At 38.6% G+C, this 16,851-nt stretch overlaps 1 protein-coding gene across 48 annotated transcripts in view; it reads left to right on the forward strand.

Moving 5' to 3' along the window:
• Positions 1–9,381, forward strand: part of IQCH (IQ motif containing H) — a 245,590-nt gene extending 236,209 nt beyond the window's left edge. For 43 of the 48 annotated variants that reach the window (XM_054667716.1, XM_054667729.2, XM_009429412.4 and 40 more), the window contains 2 exons: positions 1,660–1,768; positions 7,751–8,075. In XM_054667716.1, the coding sequence (XP_054523691.1) occupies positions 1,660–1,768; positions 7,751–7,864 (223 nt within the window). In that variant the 3' untranslated portion in view covers positions 7,865–8,075. Of the gene's footprint in view, positions 1–1,659; positions 1,769–7,750; positions 8,076–9,010 lie in introns of those variants that run through there. The other 5 variants (XR_008539624.2, XR_008539627.2, XR_008539626.2 and 2 more) reach the window with 1 other exon arrangement.
• The last annotated feature ends 7,470 nt before the right edge of the window (positions 9,382–16,851 follow it).

Genomic DNA, 16,851 nt, shown 5'->3' on the forward strand with positions numbered 1-16,851 from the left:
GCCACTTTTGGAGACCCAGGCTGGTAGGGGGTGGCATGAGGAAAGCCTTTCAGCAGGCAGCAGAGCCCAGCAGAGGCTGACACTCAGGAGCAGGACGTGTGTCCTGGAATTGATGGGATGAGACAGGGGTAGTATCACCCAGGCAGAGGGAGGGTTCCTGAAGTGTGGGCCACAGGAAGAGCAGTGCAGGTGGGTACTCGGGCATAGAGGAACCAGGCAAGAGGAAAACCATCACAGAAAGTAGGAGATAGAGGAAGAGCCTGTTTCATGAACAGAGAAACTCCCAGTCATCAAACTGGCCTAGCAGCAAGGTGGATCTGATGCTGAAGCCTGCAGAATTAATAATTAGACTGGTAACCAAGAGGAACTTGCCCAGCTGTCCCTACACCTGTACCTGAGATTTCAGGCAAGGATGCCTTGACCTGCAGGCTAGTTTCAATGGTAGAAATAGTCCTATTGGTGTACCTTCTAGATGGTTATTGCTATTCACACATCCTTCAGGGAGGGCACAGTTGACATGGACCTCTCGAAAGCCTTTAGTCCTTTTCTACTGTTTTCTGCCCATCTTAATCTCATCCCTAACTGCAGTCATAGAACCACAGAATGTTAGAACAGGGAAGGGCCTCAGAATTAACTGATCCTCATAGACGGGAAACTGAGGCTTAGAGAGGGGCAATGATTTGCCTGGGTCACACAGTAGGTGGTCTGTCTCCTGATCCTGAACTTAGTGTTCCTTTCACTACACCACAAAGCCTACACTAAGTGACCACCTTATATAGGGAGCCCTATAATGCTACAGGATAGTTGGCAAGCTATCTCCGAAATCTTAAAGTGGATGTTCAGGTTTATAAAGACGGCTGTTCATGAACAGGGCACATTCTCCTCTGAACATAGGCAGGACACTCTCATTAAGTGATAGGAATCACTTGTACCTGTGAAATAGAAAATAAACCCTAGACAAAAGACTCCAGAATACTGAGATGCAAATGTCTCCATAGACAAGGAAATCATTCGGCAAGGATCACACTTAGCGACAGTTCTCCTAAAGTAACTTAAACCATTTTTTTTTAATTATTATACTTTAAGTTCTAGGGTACATGTGTACAACGTGCAGGTTTGTTACATATGTATCCATGTGCCATGTTAGTGTCCTGCACCCATTAACTCGTCATTTACATTAGGTATATCTCCTAATGCTATTCCTCTCCCCTCCCCTCACCCCACGACAGGCCCCGGTGTGTGATGTTCCCTACCCTGTGTCCAAGTGTTCTCACTGTTCAGTTCCCACCTATGAGTGAGAACATGCAGTGTTTGGTTTTCTGTCCTTGCGATAGTTTGCTGAGAATGATGGGCTTAAACCATTTTTAAAATGAACTCGTACAACATCCTAGCTCAGTGGTAGACTTTCGCTAGAAATGACCTACCTTATTGGTATATTCTGCTAAGTTGATTAATAAAAAATATTTATTACGCAAATCCTTTTTGTTGACAAGTTAAAATGGAGTCTCATCTTTCATATCTCCCTGAAGATTGCCACCTTGTGAGATTGAAAATACTCATTAAATTCCATCACCAGACAGGCACAAATGAGAGGGCGATTGTTTTTAAGCATGTGAAGGGAATCGTTGGTAAACTCATTTGTTTGGATATCATTAACAGAACAATCGGCGAGGATCTCCAGGGGGTCCTCATGACCTTTGCTCGCAATCTCTTCATCATCCATCAAGAAATATCAGCACCTAATATGCAAGGCGAGACCAATTTTAAGGTGAGGTGTTAATTAACTAACGATTCTGGTTAATTTCTATACAAGGGCTGAAAATACCTCATGCTGTATTGTAAACAAGTGCTAAACCATCTTTTTTTATTGTAAGCAGTACATATTTTACAGTGTGCAGGGTCAATACTGTAAGGTTCCCACTGAGGCTGTTAGTTAAATTTAATAGTTTGAAACTTTTTCTTTGAAATAGAGTTGACTTTTAACTTGCTGCCATTTTCAAACCCCAGCTCCTAAGATAGCAGATCTTTCTGATGTTGGACGTGAGTCTGAAATGTCACAATGGAACCAAAACAGAGATCGTCACAACCAAAAATTGCGAATGTTATCTATCTATATTCCAGATAATACAAGGTCTGACTAGTGATTCCTGGGAAGCCCTAGTTTCTAGAGCCAGAGAAGTTCTAAGACCCGAGAAAGCAATGTGTGTTAGGGAGAAGCAGAAAATATAGCATGTATGTGGGCCATCTACCCCACCCGTTTCTCCACCGTGGGTTGGATTATTTCACTACTAACCTTTAGAAGCCTCCTTATGACCTTTAAAGATGTTGGTCTATCAAATCCAGTTGTGTATAATTGACTAGAAGTCTCCAAACTGTAAACTACAGGAACAAGGTCTGTACGGGAGTTTCTGAAATACTGTCTGAACAGAGATGATCACGTGGTATTGAACAGCAAGGTATGAATCTGATTCCCAGCCTAGGCCTTCATTAATTCAAAGGACACAATCAGAAACCACATGTAGTTTTTCTCCTAAATGGAAAGTCCAACAAAAGCTTAATAGAAATGTAATTTTAATTACATTTTTGATTCAAGCTAGGGCCTAACTTCTTTAGTAACAGTAACAATAACAATGTGATTTTATGAGCTGGAAGAATGACCACTGCTTTCCCTACAACATGATTGAGAAGATTCAAGAAAAGACAGACCAAATGTTACATCAGTGTTCATTGGTCCTAAAGGATCTATGCTCATTATTTACTGTTTTTTTTTGTTGTTGTTGTTTTTTGTTTTTGTTTTTTTTTAAAGAGACAGGATATCTCACTGTCTTGCCTAGGCTGGTCTCAAGCTCCTGAGCTCAAGGGATCTTGTCTTGGCCTCTCAAAGTGCTGGGATTACAGGCATGAGCCACCTTGCCCAGCCTATCATTTACATTTTAAGTTCCTGCTAGCTAGTGGCATCATCTTATCTGTTAGTGCCATGTGCAAAACTTTGAGCCTCTCTGCATTTGATCCATTCAGCCTGTCCAAATATAGCTAATAATCAGAATCAGATGCTTTAACCTCAAATGCATTCAGACTAAGTTGATTCTGGGCTTGTCTCGCTGTTGGCAGAGTCAACCACCTTTGACAAAATGAAAGCTATTTCTCTGCCCTTTCTCTGACTTTCAAAATCATAAAAAGTCAGATGTTCTTAGGTAGCTTCTAATTATGTCATGGTTTCTAGCCTTCTGATATGAATGTTTGTTTTCTTGATTTTTACTCATGTTAGGTCTAAAGGCAAAAACTTTCAATCTCAGTAATATAGGTACAATAACAAAAACTTGAAGCGGTGGAATAGATTCATCTTTGCTAGTATTTTCTGTCTCCTACTTAGTGGCATTGTGGTAGGTATTTTCAGTTTTTAAACAAGGATTTACCAGCAAAGTAAAGGCTAAATAAAAATGGAAGGTGATTGAGGCTGGGCACAATGGCTCATGCCTGTAATTCCAGCACTTTGAAAAGCTGAGGTGGGCAGATTGCTTGATCCCAGGAGTTCAAGACCAGCCTGGGCAACATGGTGAAACCCCATCTCTACAAAAATTACAAAAATTAGCCAGGTGTGGTGGCTCATGCCTGTAGTCCCAGCTACTTGGGGGGCTGAGGTGGGAGAATCATTTGAGCCCGGGAGGTTGAGGCTGCAGTGAGTCTGGGTGATGGGAGTAAGAATAAAAAAAAGGAAGATGATGCAGAAAATGCATTTAACAAAATTTAACATTCTTTTCTGATAAAAACATTCAACAAAGTAAAAATAGAAGGTAACTTCCTCAACCTTATAAGGACATCTACCAAAAAACCCACAGCTGACATCATAGTTAACATTGCAAGACCAAAAGCCTTCTCGCCAAGATTAGGAACAAGACAAGGGTGTCTGCTCTTGCCACCTCTATTCATCATTGTACTGGAGTTCTGGACAGAGAAATTAGGCAAGAAAAGGAAATAAAAGGCGCTGGGTGCAGTGGCCCCCACCTGTAATCCCAGCACTTTGGGAGGCCAAGGTGGGAGGATTACTTGCACTCAGGAGTTTGAGACCAGCCTGGGCAACATAGCAAGACCTCATCTCTACTAAGAAGAAGAAGAAGGAGAAGGAGAAAAGAAGAAGAAATAAAAGTAAAAGTATCTCTGTTTGTAAGTGGCAAATTCTTGTAAATAGAAAATCCTATGAAGCAAGAGGATTGCTTGAACCCAGGAGTTTGAAACCAGCCTAGGCAACATAGGCAGACCCTATCTAAAAATTAAAAAATTAGCCAGGTGTGGTGGCACACACCTGTGGTTCCAGCTACTCAGGAGGCTGAGAGGGGAGGATGGCCTGAGTCAGGTAGGTTGAGGCTGCAGTGAGCCATGATCTGCACTCCAGCCTGGGTGACAGAGTAAGACCTAGTCTCAAAAAAAAAAAAAAAAAAAGAAAGAAAGAAAGAAAAGAAAATCCTAAAGAACCCATCAACAAGTTTATAAGACATAAAATCAGTATACAAAAGACAATTATATTTGTGTAATGAATAATGCAAAAATAAGTTTTCAAAAAATTCAAGTTACAATAGCATCAAAAAGAATAAAACACTTAAGAATAATTTTTTTTTCTTTTTTGAGACAGAGTCTCACTCTGTCGCCCAGGCTGGAGTGCATTGATGCAATCTCGGCTCACTGCAACCTCTGCCTTCTGGGTTCAAGCAATTCGGCTGCCTCAGCCTCCTGAGTAGCTGGGATTACAAGCACGCACCACCATGCCTGGCTAATTTTTTATATTTTTAGTACAGATGGAGTTTCATGTTGGTCAGGCTGACCTCGAACTCCTGACCTCGTGATCTGCCCGCCTCGGCCTCCCAAAGTGCTGGGATTACAGCCGTGAACCACCGCGCCTGGCCAGGAATAAATTTAACAGAAGTGCAAGATTTTTGCAGTGAAAACTATAAGACATGGGTGAAAGAAATTAAAGAAGACCTAAATAAACAGAAAGACAGTCTGTATTCATCCAATAGAAGACAATAAGGCTAAGATGCTGACATTCCCAAATTGATCTATAGATTCAATGTAATTCTTATCAGAATCCCAGCTGGCTTTTTTGCAGAAATTGACAAGATGATCCTAAAATTCATGTGGAAACATAGGAGACCCAGAATAACCAAAATAATCTCAAAAAGAGCGAGGTTGGAGAAGTCACACTTCTCAATTTAAAAACTTACTACAAAGCTACAGTAATCAAGACAGTGTGGTACTGGCATAAGAATAGAGATATAGATCAATGGCATAAAATTGAGTCTGAAATAAACCCATACATAATGGCCAATAATTTTTGGCAAGGGTGCTGAAACAATTCAATGGAGAAAAAATATTTTTTAAATAAATGGCACATGCAAATATTAAGTTGGACCTCTGCCTCACATCATATATAAAAATTAAGTTAAAATGGGCCAGGCGCGGTGGCTCACACCTGTAATCCCAGCACTTTGGGAGGCCGAGGCAGGCGGATCACCTGAGGTCAGGAGTTCGAGACCAGCCTGGCCAACATGGTGAAAACCCCGTCTCTACTAAAAATATAAAAATTAGCCAGGCATGGTGGCATGCACCTGTAATCCCAGCTACTCAGGAGGCTGAGGCAGGAGAATCACTTGAACTCAGGAGGCAAAGGTTGCAGTGAGCCGAGATCGCACCACTGCACTCCAGCCTGGGCGACAGAGCGAGATTCCGTCTCAAAAAAAAAAAAAAAAAATTTAAGTTAAAATGGATCAAATATTTAAATGTAAGAGCTAATACGGTAAAACTCTCAGGAAAAAACATACGTATAAACCTTCATGACCTTGGGTTAGCAATAGTTTCTTAGACATGGTGCCTAAAGCACAAGCAACCAAAATAAAAATAGATAAATCAGACCTCATCAAAATTTAAAACTTCGTGCATCAAAGAACACTATCAAGAAAGTAAAAAGTCAGACCACAGAAAGGGAAATAATATTTGCAAATCATATATCTGGTAAGGCATAGTATTCACAATATACAAAGTACTCTTGTACTCTTACAACTCAACTACAGAAGGACAAATAACCCAATTTTAAAAGGGAGCAAAGGATTTGAATAGACATTTCTTCAGAGGAGATATGCAGGCCAACTGCAGTGCTCACACCTGTAATCCCAGCACTTTGGGAGGCTGAAGCGAAAGGATCACTTGAGGCCAGGAGTTTGAGACTAGCCCAGGCAACAGAGTGAGACCTCATCTCCACAAAAACTTATTTTTAGCTAGCCAGGCATGGTGGCACACACCTGTAGTTCTAGCTGCTCAGGAGGCTGAGTGGGGAGAATTGCTTGAGCCCAGAAGGTCAAAGCTGAAGTGAGTCATAATCACACCACTGCACTCCAGCTGGGGTGATAGAGCAAGACCTGTCCCAAAAAAAAAAAAAAAAAAAAGATGTACAAATGGCCAATAAGTATATGAAAGAATGCTCAACATCATAAGTTATTAGGGAAATACAAATCAAAGCCACAATGAAACATTTCATACCTAATAAGATGGCTACAGTTAAATAAAAAGGCAATAACAAGTGTTGGTGAGGATACGGAGAAACCAGAACCCTCATATATTGCTGGTAAGAATTTAAAATGGTATCACAGATATGTAAAGCTTAGCAGTTTATAAAAAAAAATTAAGTGTAAAATTACCATATGACCCGGCAATTCCATTTCTAGGTATATGTCTAAGTATATTGAAAACATGTTCACACAAAAACGTGTACATTAATGTTAATAGAAGGAATATTCATAATAGCCAAAAATTAGAAACAACCCAAGTGTCCATCGACTAAGAAATAAGTGAATTTTATTATATTCTATGGATAATATTTTATATAATGGGATATTATTCACCTCTATAAAAGGAATAATAAAGTACTGATCCATGCTGCAACATGGACGAACCTTGAAAACATTATGCTAGGTAAAAAGCCATTCACAAAAGGTCACATATTGTATGGTTTCATTTATATGAAATGTGCAGAAGAGGTAGATCCATAGAGACAGAAATAGATTAGTGGTTGCCAGGGGCTGAGGGAATGGGATGAAATGGGGAGTGACTGCTAATGGGGACAGAGTTTCTATTTGGGGTGATGAAAATGTTCTGGAATTATATAGTAGTGATGGTTACTTGCAAATATACTAAAAACCACTGAATTGTATACTTTATAAGGGTGAATTTTATGGTATGGGAATTGTACTTCAATAAAATATAAACAAAGTAAATGGGAATGTGTCATTTTTTTCTTCCCAGCAACCAATGGAAAGAAACCTTCCCATCAGCCTATTAGCCCTCATTTTAGGGTGACTAGACCAATGCTTCTCAAATTATCCATAATAAGGAAACTATTTGTTTTGTTTTGATTTTATCTGACTATCATGGATCAACATTTTTAACAAAATAGAAGAAAATTTAATTACTAGAAAAATACAATTAAAAAATTAAAGATGTACAATTTAGAAGCCCAATGTTTTTATTATTAGACATAATAGGCATAAAAATTCTAAAAAGTTTTCCAAATTCTTACTCTCAATTTTTTTACTCATTTCAGCAAGACTGGTAAGCCATAATCTGTAGACAAATGCCAGTCGGTAGAATACATTCTGAATAGAACTGGTCTAAACCATGGTGAACTCCCAAAAGGACCAGATGCTTGGGGGAGAGGGATTGTAAGAGGTCTTTAAGTAATAAATATTTTCTTTATTTACAGACCACCATTGCTGATATTGAAACTATTCTAAGAGTAACAAAGGAAAACAAAATGAGATTTGAAGAGGAGCAACAGTCCAAAGATGATAAAAACCTCTCTAAACCCAAGAAATGATCCTGGAATACAGTACATAACAATTTGGATCCCAGTCTGGAATAAAAAGGGTAATTTTTTTTTCTGTTAGAAATAAAAGCCAGGGGAAATTGGTTTGCTTTGTGTGCTAGGAGGTGAATCAGAACAGATTATAATGAAATGCTCTTTTTAAAACATTGTTTATTAAGTGATCTTATTTTATTTATTAAACCAAAACTTATTTGTGTTTTCATTTGAGAGTGTTGAACAATCCCTTCTTCTTCTCAAACTCAGAAAAAAGTAATCTGATAAAAGAAGAAAGTTAAAAGTCTTACTGATAACACCTCCGCATTTACTTCCTCATAGGCCTCAGGATTATGTAGCTTTTATTTTTTATGTTTTATAAAGTTTTCTCCTATTTCTAATAGTCCATCGATCTTCTGCATTTATAGGTTTGAATAAAGGTTTAAGAATTGCTATTTGTCAAAACACAAATGCCTTTTTTTCAAAGCTTCAAATTATATTGAAATTATATTTATATGAATTTTTAAGTGACTATCATTCATCGTGTTTTTGTTACACCAAGCCACTATTGTCTGCTATTGTTGCCATTTTTCAAAAAGTAGGATAAGCCAGCATCTAGTTAACCAAAGCATCAGAATGTATCTAGGTGGCAGTATCTGCTCTTAGTTTAAGATGGAGTGTAACTCGAGCTCTGTAGCTTGAATAAACATTTGTATTCTCTAGTTCTCCATTTAATACAGCAGTAGGATTTTTTCAAGTTTAGTTCAACATTATACTACCTTTAAAAAGGCAGACTGTTAAGATTGTAGTAGTGCTGACTCTAACTTTCAGCATTCACTTCATAATTGTCCAAAAATATTTCCACATCAGTGAGCTTTACTGAAGGGTGAAATAAAAGCAAATTACAACACCAAAACCATTATTGTTTTAAAGAATGACCTTTATGTCTATAAAAATATTTTAGTGTATTGGGGAAAGGAAGAGGATTTTTACCTGTGGAATTTCAATAATTTGTTAACTGTGATTCAGCCACAGGCTAAGAGTTTCTGTAATAAAATTAACATTTGTGTGTGTCAGCTTTTGTTTTGCTATAGTTGGAAATACATTAATTAGCCAGGTTTCCTGCCTGTGCTAGGTACAACACTGACCTCTTTTTCTTGCCAGATCTCTCTAATCCATTCGAGGGGCCCATTGTTCAGACACTTGACAGATAGGAAGTCCTACATGCCCATTAGAGCCGCGCCTCGACTGAAGCCAGAGCAACATAAGGTCCAAGAGACTCATTAGTTCACTGGCACAATCGTGTCCTGAGAGTAAATGAAACCCTCTGTCTCCTTATGGCTCTCATCTGCTCTGGACTTTAAAAGAAAACTGTCTCCGTTTTGTTCGGCACAGTAGTGGATCATTCACATGGTGAGAGCCCCTGCTTAACAGTACAAAACTGTTAAATCTATCGGGAAGTTTTGCATGTGAATTTTGATTAGCACTCCCGAAGCTCAAGCTGCTGGCAATAGCGAAACGAGTTCGCCATCCTACACCATTGTTTTACCCACTTGATTGGTTTCTCAAACAATGCCACTTTCCTCCTTTGCAGCTATCATTTGCATATACCACAGAATTCAGACCTGTGAAAATGATTGGGAGCAGGGTTCTCTACCTAAACATCTACAGCTTCAAAATTAAAGGAGAAAAATTGGTATAATAAAACAATCACTTCAAGTAATTAAGTGGAAGAAGCCAGAGGACCAGATTAAATTAGTGACATGTTTTAATTACAGAACATTTGAAAAGAAGCAATAGTCCATTATCTTTTAACACATATGTTACATAGATACTGTGCTCTTGGTAAACTAAGGCACGTTTCAAAAAAGAATCATTTATATGTGTACAACATCTAAAGTATCCTAAATATAATTTAGTCACGATGAATTAATTACTGAGCTTTTGCTCTTCTAAATAGGAAACCGAAATATTTGGTGGTAAGAGGATTTTGGGGAAATGATATACCGTTTTCCAGGAAGTTTTTGGGAGAAGCACACATTAAACAATAGAGGTGTCTTTGTATGAGAAATGACCCATTATTTAATGTTGAATGTTTGCAGTGGTTGGAGAGCATTATTGGATATAAGTATCTCCCTTAATATATTACCTGTTTTATATGGACTTTAAAGAAACCAACGAGATTATAATATTAAATGTGCTACTGCCCACCTGTGCTGCCTACCTATTTAGTGACCTTTCCGTAAGCTACTTACAGTTACCTATAGAACAAACTGGGGGCTGGGGATGTACTGTGCTGGAAGCTTCATATACATTATTTGATTGCATCTTTCCAAAAACTCCATGCATGTAGGTACAACAACTGTTCTCATTTTACATATGAGGAAATTGAGACAGAGTGTCTCACCCTATGTCTCAGGCTAAATGAAATTTGGGATTTGCTGCCTTTTACCACAAATTCCAGCATGTTGTACAAAGTAGAGGGTTTAGTTTCACTTGTCCCAGATCATCCAAGGGATTTGCACATTTTTAGAATAACAAATTCTGGTGTGTTGCTTAAAACATAGAAAAAAACAGATTAACTTACGCATACTTCCTGCTAATGAAATGAGCTTGTACAACTGACAGCATGGTAAGGCACTGCAATTATGTGATCAAAGTCAGAAGAAAAAAATGGTGTCAGTGGAATTCTCCTATGGTGATGGATCTGTAAGACTGGTGGAGAATGATGTTGGAAAGGCGTAGAATTTGGAAGCTGGGAAGTCATGCCCTGAAGTTTCGAGAGATGGGTATAAGGTTAAGAAATCGTAGAAGCATTGGGAAAGGCTTCCAACAAAATGTAGAATAGCCTGGAAGGAGTTTGGGGAGAATTATTTCAGCTATGTCATCCTAAGAATTGTAAGTGTCCTATTTTTTAAGTATAAAAATACATATTTTATCACAAGTAATATGTTAGTAACCATCTGATAGCTTTAACAATTAATAATCATTTGTATTCATTTGGCACCTTTCTTCCAAAGAGCTCAAAGCACTTTACATTTGTTATCTCATTAATTCCCAACACTGTCCCTGTGGGGAAGGTAATAAGTATTTTAACATTTAAATGTTTATCTTTCAGAATTTCTCAAGCATACATTAATTATATTTCCAAAAATGTAAATGTTCATTAGTTTTATTTTACTGTTCCTCTGGCTTTAATGTGCATAACAAATTTGTGCAACTCTTTAAATGTACTAATCATGGTAAATCCCATCTGGAAAACCGTAAATGAAGTTGCCAAGATAATGTGAGGGTGGCAGCTGGGGGACGGGGGAAGCATTCGACTTCACTTTTCTCGCTGGAAGAAGTTTGGATCAACCCATCGCAATGGGCTCTTCTGAATCTTCTCCACATATCATTCCTTCCAAGAGGTGTGCCACAGGAAACTCAGGACTGCATCTAAGAGCTTGAAGCCAATAGAGCTACTATTTATACCATTGTTTTATTAATGACTTCATCAGTGGGGAACAGAAACTTGAGGCATGCTGTTAGGAATTACATCCCAAAGAGTCACAGAATAATAAGGGCCAGGAACTGGTCTCCCCAGCCCTCCCTGTCTCGGGCCTGGTCATACTTTCCTCAATTTTCTAAGTAGAAAAATGGCAGAGCATATAGTACCTGCTCCTCAGGGAAGCAGTCGAGATGAATTGGCCAATGTTGGGAGAGTGTTTCAAAGATGAAGCGTTCTATATAAATGTTTAAGTATTATTATTACATGGCTACTTCAAATGGAAGTTCTAACTTTGAAATGTGATTATACACTTTCCAAAAAAAAACCCTTCATAACCACATATATAGGTTTATTTTTCACTCTAACAGTCTAACTCATGGTTGTGAAACTTTATTGCAGTTGATGGAGGGCCTTGGCTTTTATTAGTTTTAAACTGCTGGTTTCTGGGGTATTTATGTAAATGAGGGAAAGACACCAAAACAGTAAATAATAAGCATGTCCCTGCTGTTTAAAAATCTGTTGGTGAAAACAACTTTTGTTATAAGAAGACCCTAAATATAGCACAGAAAAATATAGCTTTGCCATTAACATTTTGTTTCACTTTTACAATTGTCACCATATACATGTGCATCACCACACATGCACACACATACAGACACACACACACACACACACACGCAGAAAGGAGAGAGAGAAGTGAGCAAAATGCTACATTTTAAGATTTTTTTATTTAACAAACTGTTATAAAGTATACCAGATGGCTAATTATAGCTCCCAGAAACAAAAGGCCACACCCAAGTTTACTGCAATCGCCTCATAAGGAATGTTAGGATGAAATCATGGTCCCATAAACTCGACAGCAAAACCGCAGACCCTCCATTGGTTGTGAAATAAACTCCAAATCAAAATTAAAATTTTGATTCATTTAAAGATTCATGCCACTTTGTTTCCCAGGAGAGGACACAAAATACTTTGCGATCATTGAAAAACTCAAAATGATTTAGGAACATGCTCTTTGTTTCCAGATTCCCTTTCCACGCTTTTCATTTTCTTGGGCTTTATTTTTCCAAGTTGAATATCTATAAACACATTGCTAAGCCAAAAAATTAGATCGTTTGCAACAATAGTGAAGAATCTAAAGGTCTAAATGTTCAATAATAGGATATTGTTTTAAAAATATGAAATATCTACATTAAAGACTTCTATACAGCCATTCAAAAATCATGTTTCTACACCAACCATACAACCCAGCCATTCCACTCCTAGGTATTTGCCCAAGAGAAAAGAAAGCATATGTCCGTACAAAGACTTGTACAGGAATGACCAAAGCAACTTGGTTTACAATACCCCAAGACTGGAAACAACCCAAATGTCCATCAGCAGATGAGTGAATTAAAAAATACTGGGATATCCATAAAATGGAACACCATTGAGCAATGAAAAGAAATAAACTATTAATAAATCAACAGCATAGAAGAATCTCTATGTTGAATGAAAAAATTCAGACAAAAAACATACATACCTATTTAACATTCTAGAACATAAAAACTATAGTTAAGTAGTAACCTGAGGATGGGAGATGGGGTGGGAATAGGGTGAGGAGGAGGAGGAGGAAGAAGATTACAAAGAGGCAGAAGGAAAATGCTGGGTGATGGGTATTTTCACTATACTGACATACAAATGATTTATTGGGTATATATAGATGTCAAAACTTATCTTGTACACGTTAAATACTGTCAAAGATAAATAAGACCGGACACTAGTAAAAGTGGTAAGGACAGATTTTAATCAGTAATACACTATTGCAATAGGGAAAAGGGTCCAGTGTAAACTGAATTCAACTTCAATTTCTAGAGAGGTGACTGGGCATTGTAAGGGGAGAATGAGGGAATAGAAGAGGGGACAGTGGCTGCTCGGTAGAGTAGGGAAGTGAGAAATAAAAACCAGGAAGCAGAGTTGGTTCATGTGAAACTCATCTGGTTTTGCTAACTGACACAGAAGTTAGGCTCCTACCCTCCCACAGAGACTGGGAGACAGGGGCCCTAATTTAGGATTGGCTACAAGAAAGTTTATTCTTTTTGCAGCCTGGAGTTTTCTCAGGCAGGTATTTTAAGAGGGTGCTAGGGTCATCTTAGGCTTGCAGCCTTGAGCTATTAGAAACTATGTTAATGTTTGTTCAAGTCTTCATAGGCCAAGGTTAAGGCCTGGTCAAGAAGAGGGCTGGGAGGAGCCTGGCTGGAGTTTAGTCAAGGAGAGAATCTTTGTCAATATGTGCAGTTTATGAATGTCAATAATACCTCAAAAAGCTGTTTTTTAAAAATCGTGTATTAGGAGAATATGTTATAAGTGAAATTATATTCATTAAAATAAAATGTTATTACTAAACATATTTTAAAATGTTTTCAATAGCATGAAAACTATTGTTTTTATTCTAAGCGTAATGCCCTTTGTCTAAATACTCTAGAATTCACATCCAGACCATGTCTTTGTTGCCATACCTAATCAACTCTGTGCCATACCACAGAGAATGCATAAAAGGGCAAATGCCTCCACTCACCTGCAAATATTTGGAAGGACAGAGTAGTGATTATGTGGCATCTGTAGGTATTCTAAATGGGTATGGAATATGTATGACATCTATTTCAGATTTAAATGTCTTAATGGGTTTTAGTTTCAGCTCTTTCCTTAATAAACAAATAATTTCTCTTCCTTAGTTCTCAGGTTTCTGATACATAAAATAGGAAAGAGGAACTGATATTTAAGCTTCCTTCCAGCTCTGATGTTCTACAATTCTATGCCACCGTCATCGATGTATATAAAAGAGACGAAATTGCTGTTGTTGTTGCTGTTGTTTAATTTCTTATTTTTTTAAGATGGAGTCTCACTCTATCATCCAGGCTGGAGTGCAGTGGCGTGAGCTCAGCTCACTGCAACCTTTGCCTCCTGGGTTCATGTGATTCTTCTGCCTCAGCTTCCTGAGTAGCTGGGACTACAGGCGCCCACCACCACACCCAGCTAATTTTTCTATTTTTAGTAGAGATGGGGTTTCACCATGTTGGCCAGGCTGGTCTCAAACTCCTGAACTCAGGCGATCCACCCGCCTCGGCCTCCCAAAGTGCTGGGATCACAGGCAGGAGCCACCGCACCCAGCCAAAATTTTATATATCATGCAAGGAGGTGGTTTCTTCTTCCAGCTTTCTTCCATTTATTGGAAACAATGGATGAAAATATTTTGAAAATACTTTGCCCCTTAAACGCCCCCATCTACTATCCAAAAGGCCTATGATTTTAAATGGTTGCAAAATATTGCATCATTTTAGAATAGTTCATTGCAACACATTTTCCTTATGGAAGGGAGCCATATGAAGCCAAGTACAACACGTCCTTTACACTGGGATCATGTCCTTCATTTTTTGGGTTTCATTCTTGGCACTGAGCTCTCAGTTATTGTTAATCAACAAAACTGATGGAAACACCTTATTTTGAAAGCATTTTTATTTGAACTGATGTCATGTATACCTTCTGCACTAGAAGATCTTGATGGAAAAAGATGAAATAGAAATGAGAATAAGAGGCTGGGCACAGTGGCTCACGCCTGCAATCCCAGCACCTTGGGAGGCCAAGGCGGGTGGATCACAAAGTCAGGAGTTCAAGACCAGCCTGGCCAACATGGTGAAACCCCGTCTCTACTAAAAATTCAAAAATTAGCTGGGCGTGGTGGCGGTACCTGTAGCCCCAGCTACTCGGGAGGCTGTGGCAGGAGAATCGCTTGAACCCAGGAGGCAGAGGTTGCAGTGAGCCGAGACTGTGCCACTGCACTCCAGTCTGGGTGATAGAGCAAGACTCCATCTCAAAAAAAAAAAAAATTAAAAAAAGAAATGAGAATAAGAAACTTTAACTGGGCATTTTTGTCCCTGTACAAACCAGAGCATCTCTGGGTAGCTGCAGTGCTGTCTCTGAGCTTTAATATTTGCCTGTACCCAAAAAAAGATGGAAGATGCATTTCCTAGTATTCCATCTTGCAATATAATCCCTGGTGAACTGCATACATTAGATATAATAAAATGGTGAAACTATTTCTACCTGACACCTTTAATCCCATCTTCTAAAGACATCCTAAAATGCCACCATGTTTCCTGGGCACCATCAACCAGCCGGCAGGCACAGCCTTTTTAGGAAGTATTCTGACATTCATGCAGCAAGGTCTGGACAAGGAGCTGAAAGCAAGATGATTCTATATCCCTCTACAAAGACCACACTTGTTATTATGACCAAAACTTATGTGTAAACACTTCTTTGAACTTCATCGCCAAGGTGGAAACCTGTCTGCTGCTTTTATTCTCACTACGGCTCATAGGAGCTTGGCACTAACACATGAAAACAAAAACTTATAGATGACATAAGCTTTCAAAAATACTCATAGACATTCTTCTTAAGATGACTTTGTCTTTCAGGATGCCTGTAGAGTTTTTTATTTTTCTAATTATGGAAACGTACCCTCATTCCAGAAAACAAATAGTGTAACATAGCTTCTTCAAAAACACATAAAAAATAAAAAATAAAAAATAAAACTTTGTAAAACAGGAAAGCATAAGAAAAAAAAATTAAATCAATTTTTATTCCACCACCTGGAGATAACCACTGTCAAGGTTTTGGAGTGTATCTGCCATGATTCCTGCCTAGGTCCTCTGTGTTTGCCATTCCCTCTCCCTGGGACACTCTTCCCTCCGCAGCTTGCCTGGCTCACTCACTTGCTGCATTCTGGTCTCTGCCCAGCTCTCACCAGACCAGAGGGGCCTCCCTGACCACCCTCATAAAGTAGTAGCACCATTACTCTCTATTCTCTTACTCTGCTTTATTTTTCTTCAAAGCCAATTAACAATGTGTGGTATTATGTAATACCACATAATAGATATGTTACTTAATTATCTGTCTCACTCAACGGATTGTAAATTTAAAGATATATGTATGTTGGCCAGGTACAGTGGCTCACGCCTGTAATCCCGGCACTTTGGGAGGCCGAGGCAGGTGGATCACCTGAGGTCAGGAGTTCCAGACCAGCCTGGCCAACATGGAGAAACCCCATCTCTGCTAAAAATACAAAATTAGCTGGGTGTGGTGGTGCATGCCTGTAATCCCAGTTACTAGGGAGGCTGAGGCAGGAGGATCACTTGAATCTGGGAGGCAGAGGTTGCAGTGAGCCAAGATCACGCCACTGCACTCCAGCCTGGGAGACAGTGAGACTCCATCTCAAAAGAAAAAAACAAGTATGTATATAAACAAATGTACATATATAAACACACATATATACACGTACATATCTCCTAGAACATTCTCTCTCAGTAGTAACAGTTGCTTGCTTAATATATATTGCATTTATTCTTTTATCATTTTGAGTTTCTATTATATAGATTCTTTTTTCTTTGCATATATAAACTTAGAAATAGGATCATCCCAGACATATTGTACAGACTGTGTTTTTTACTTAGCAGTAAATTATCAAGATACACTGGAA

Source organism: Pan troglodytes, chromosome 16 (genome assembly GCF_028858775.2).
Source record: "Pan troglodytes isolate AG18354 chromosome 16, NHGRI_mPanTro3-v2.0_pri, whole genome shotgun sequence".
Taxonomy (NCBI): Eukaryota; Metazoa; Chordata; class Mammalia; order Primates; family Hominidae; genus Pan; species Pan troglodytes.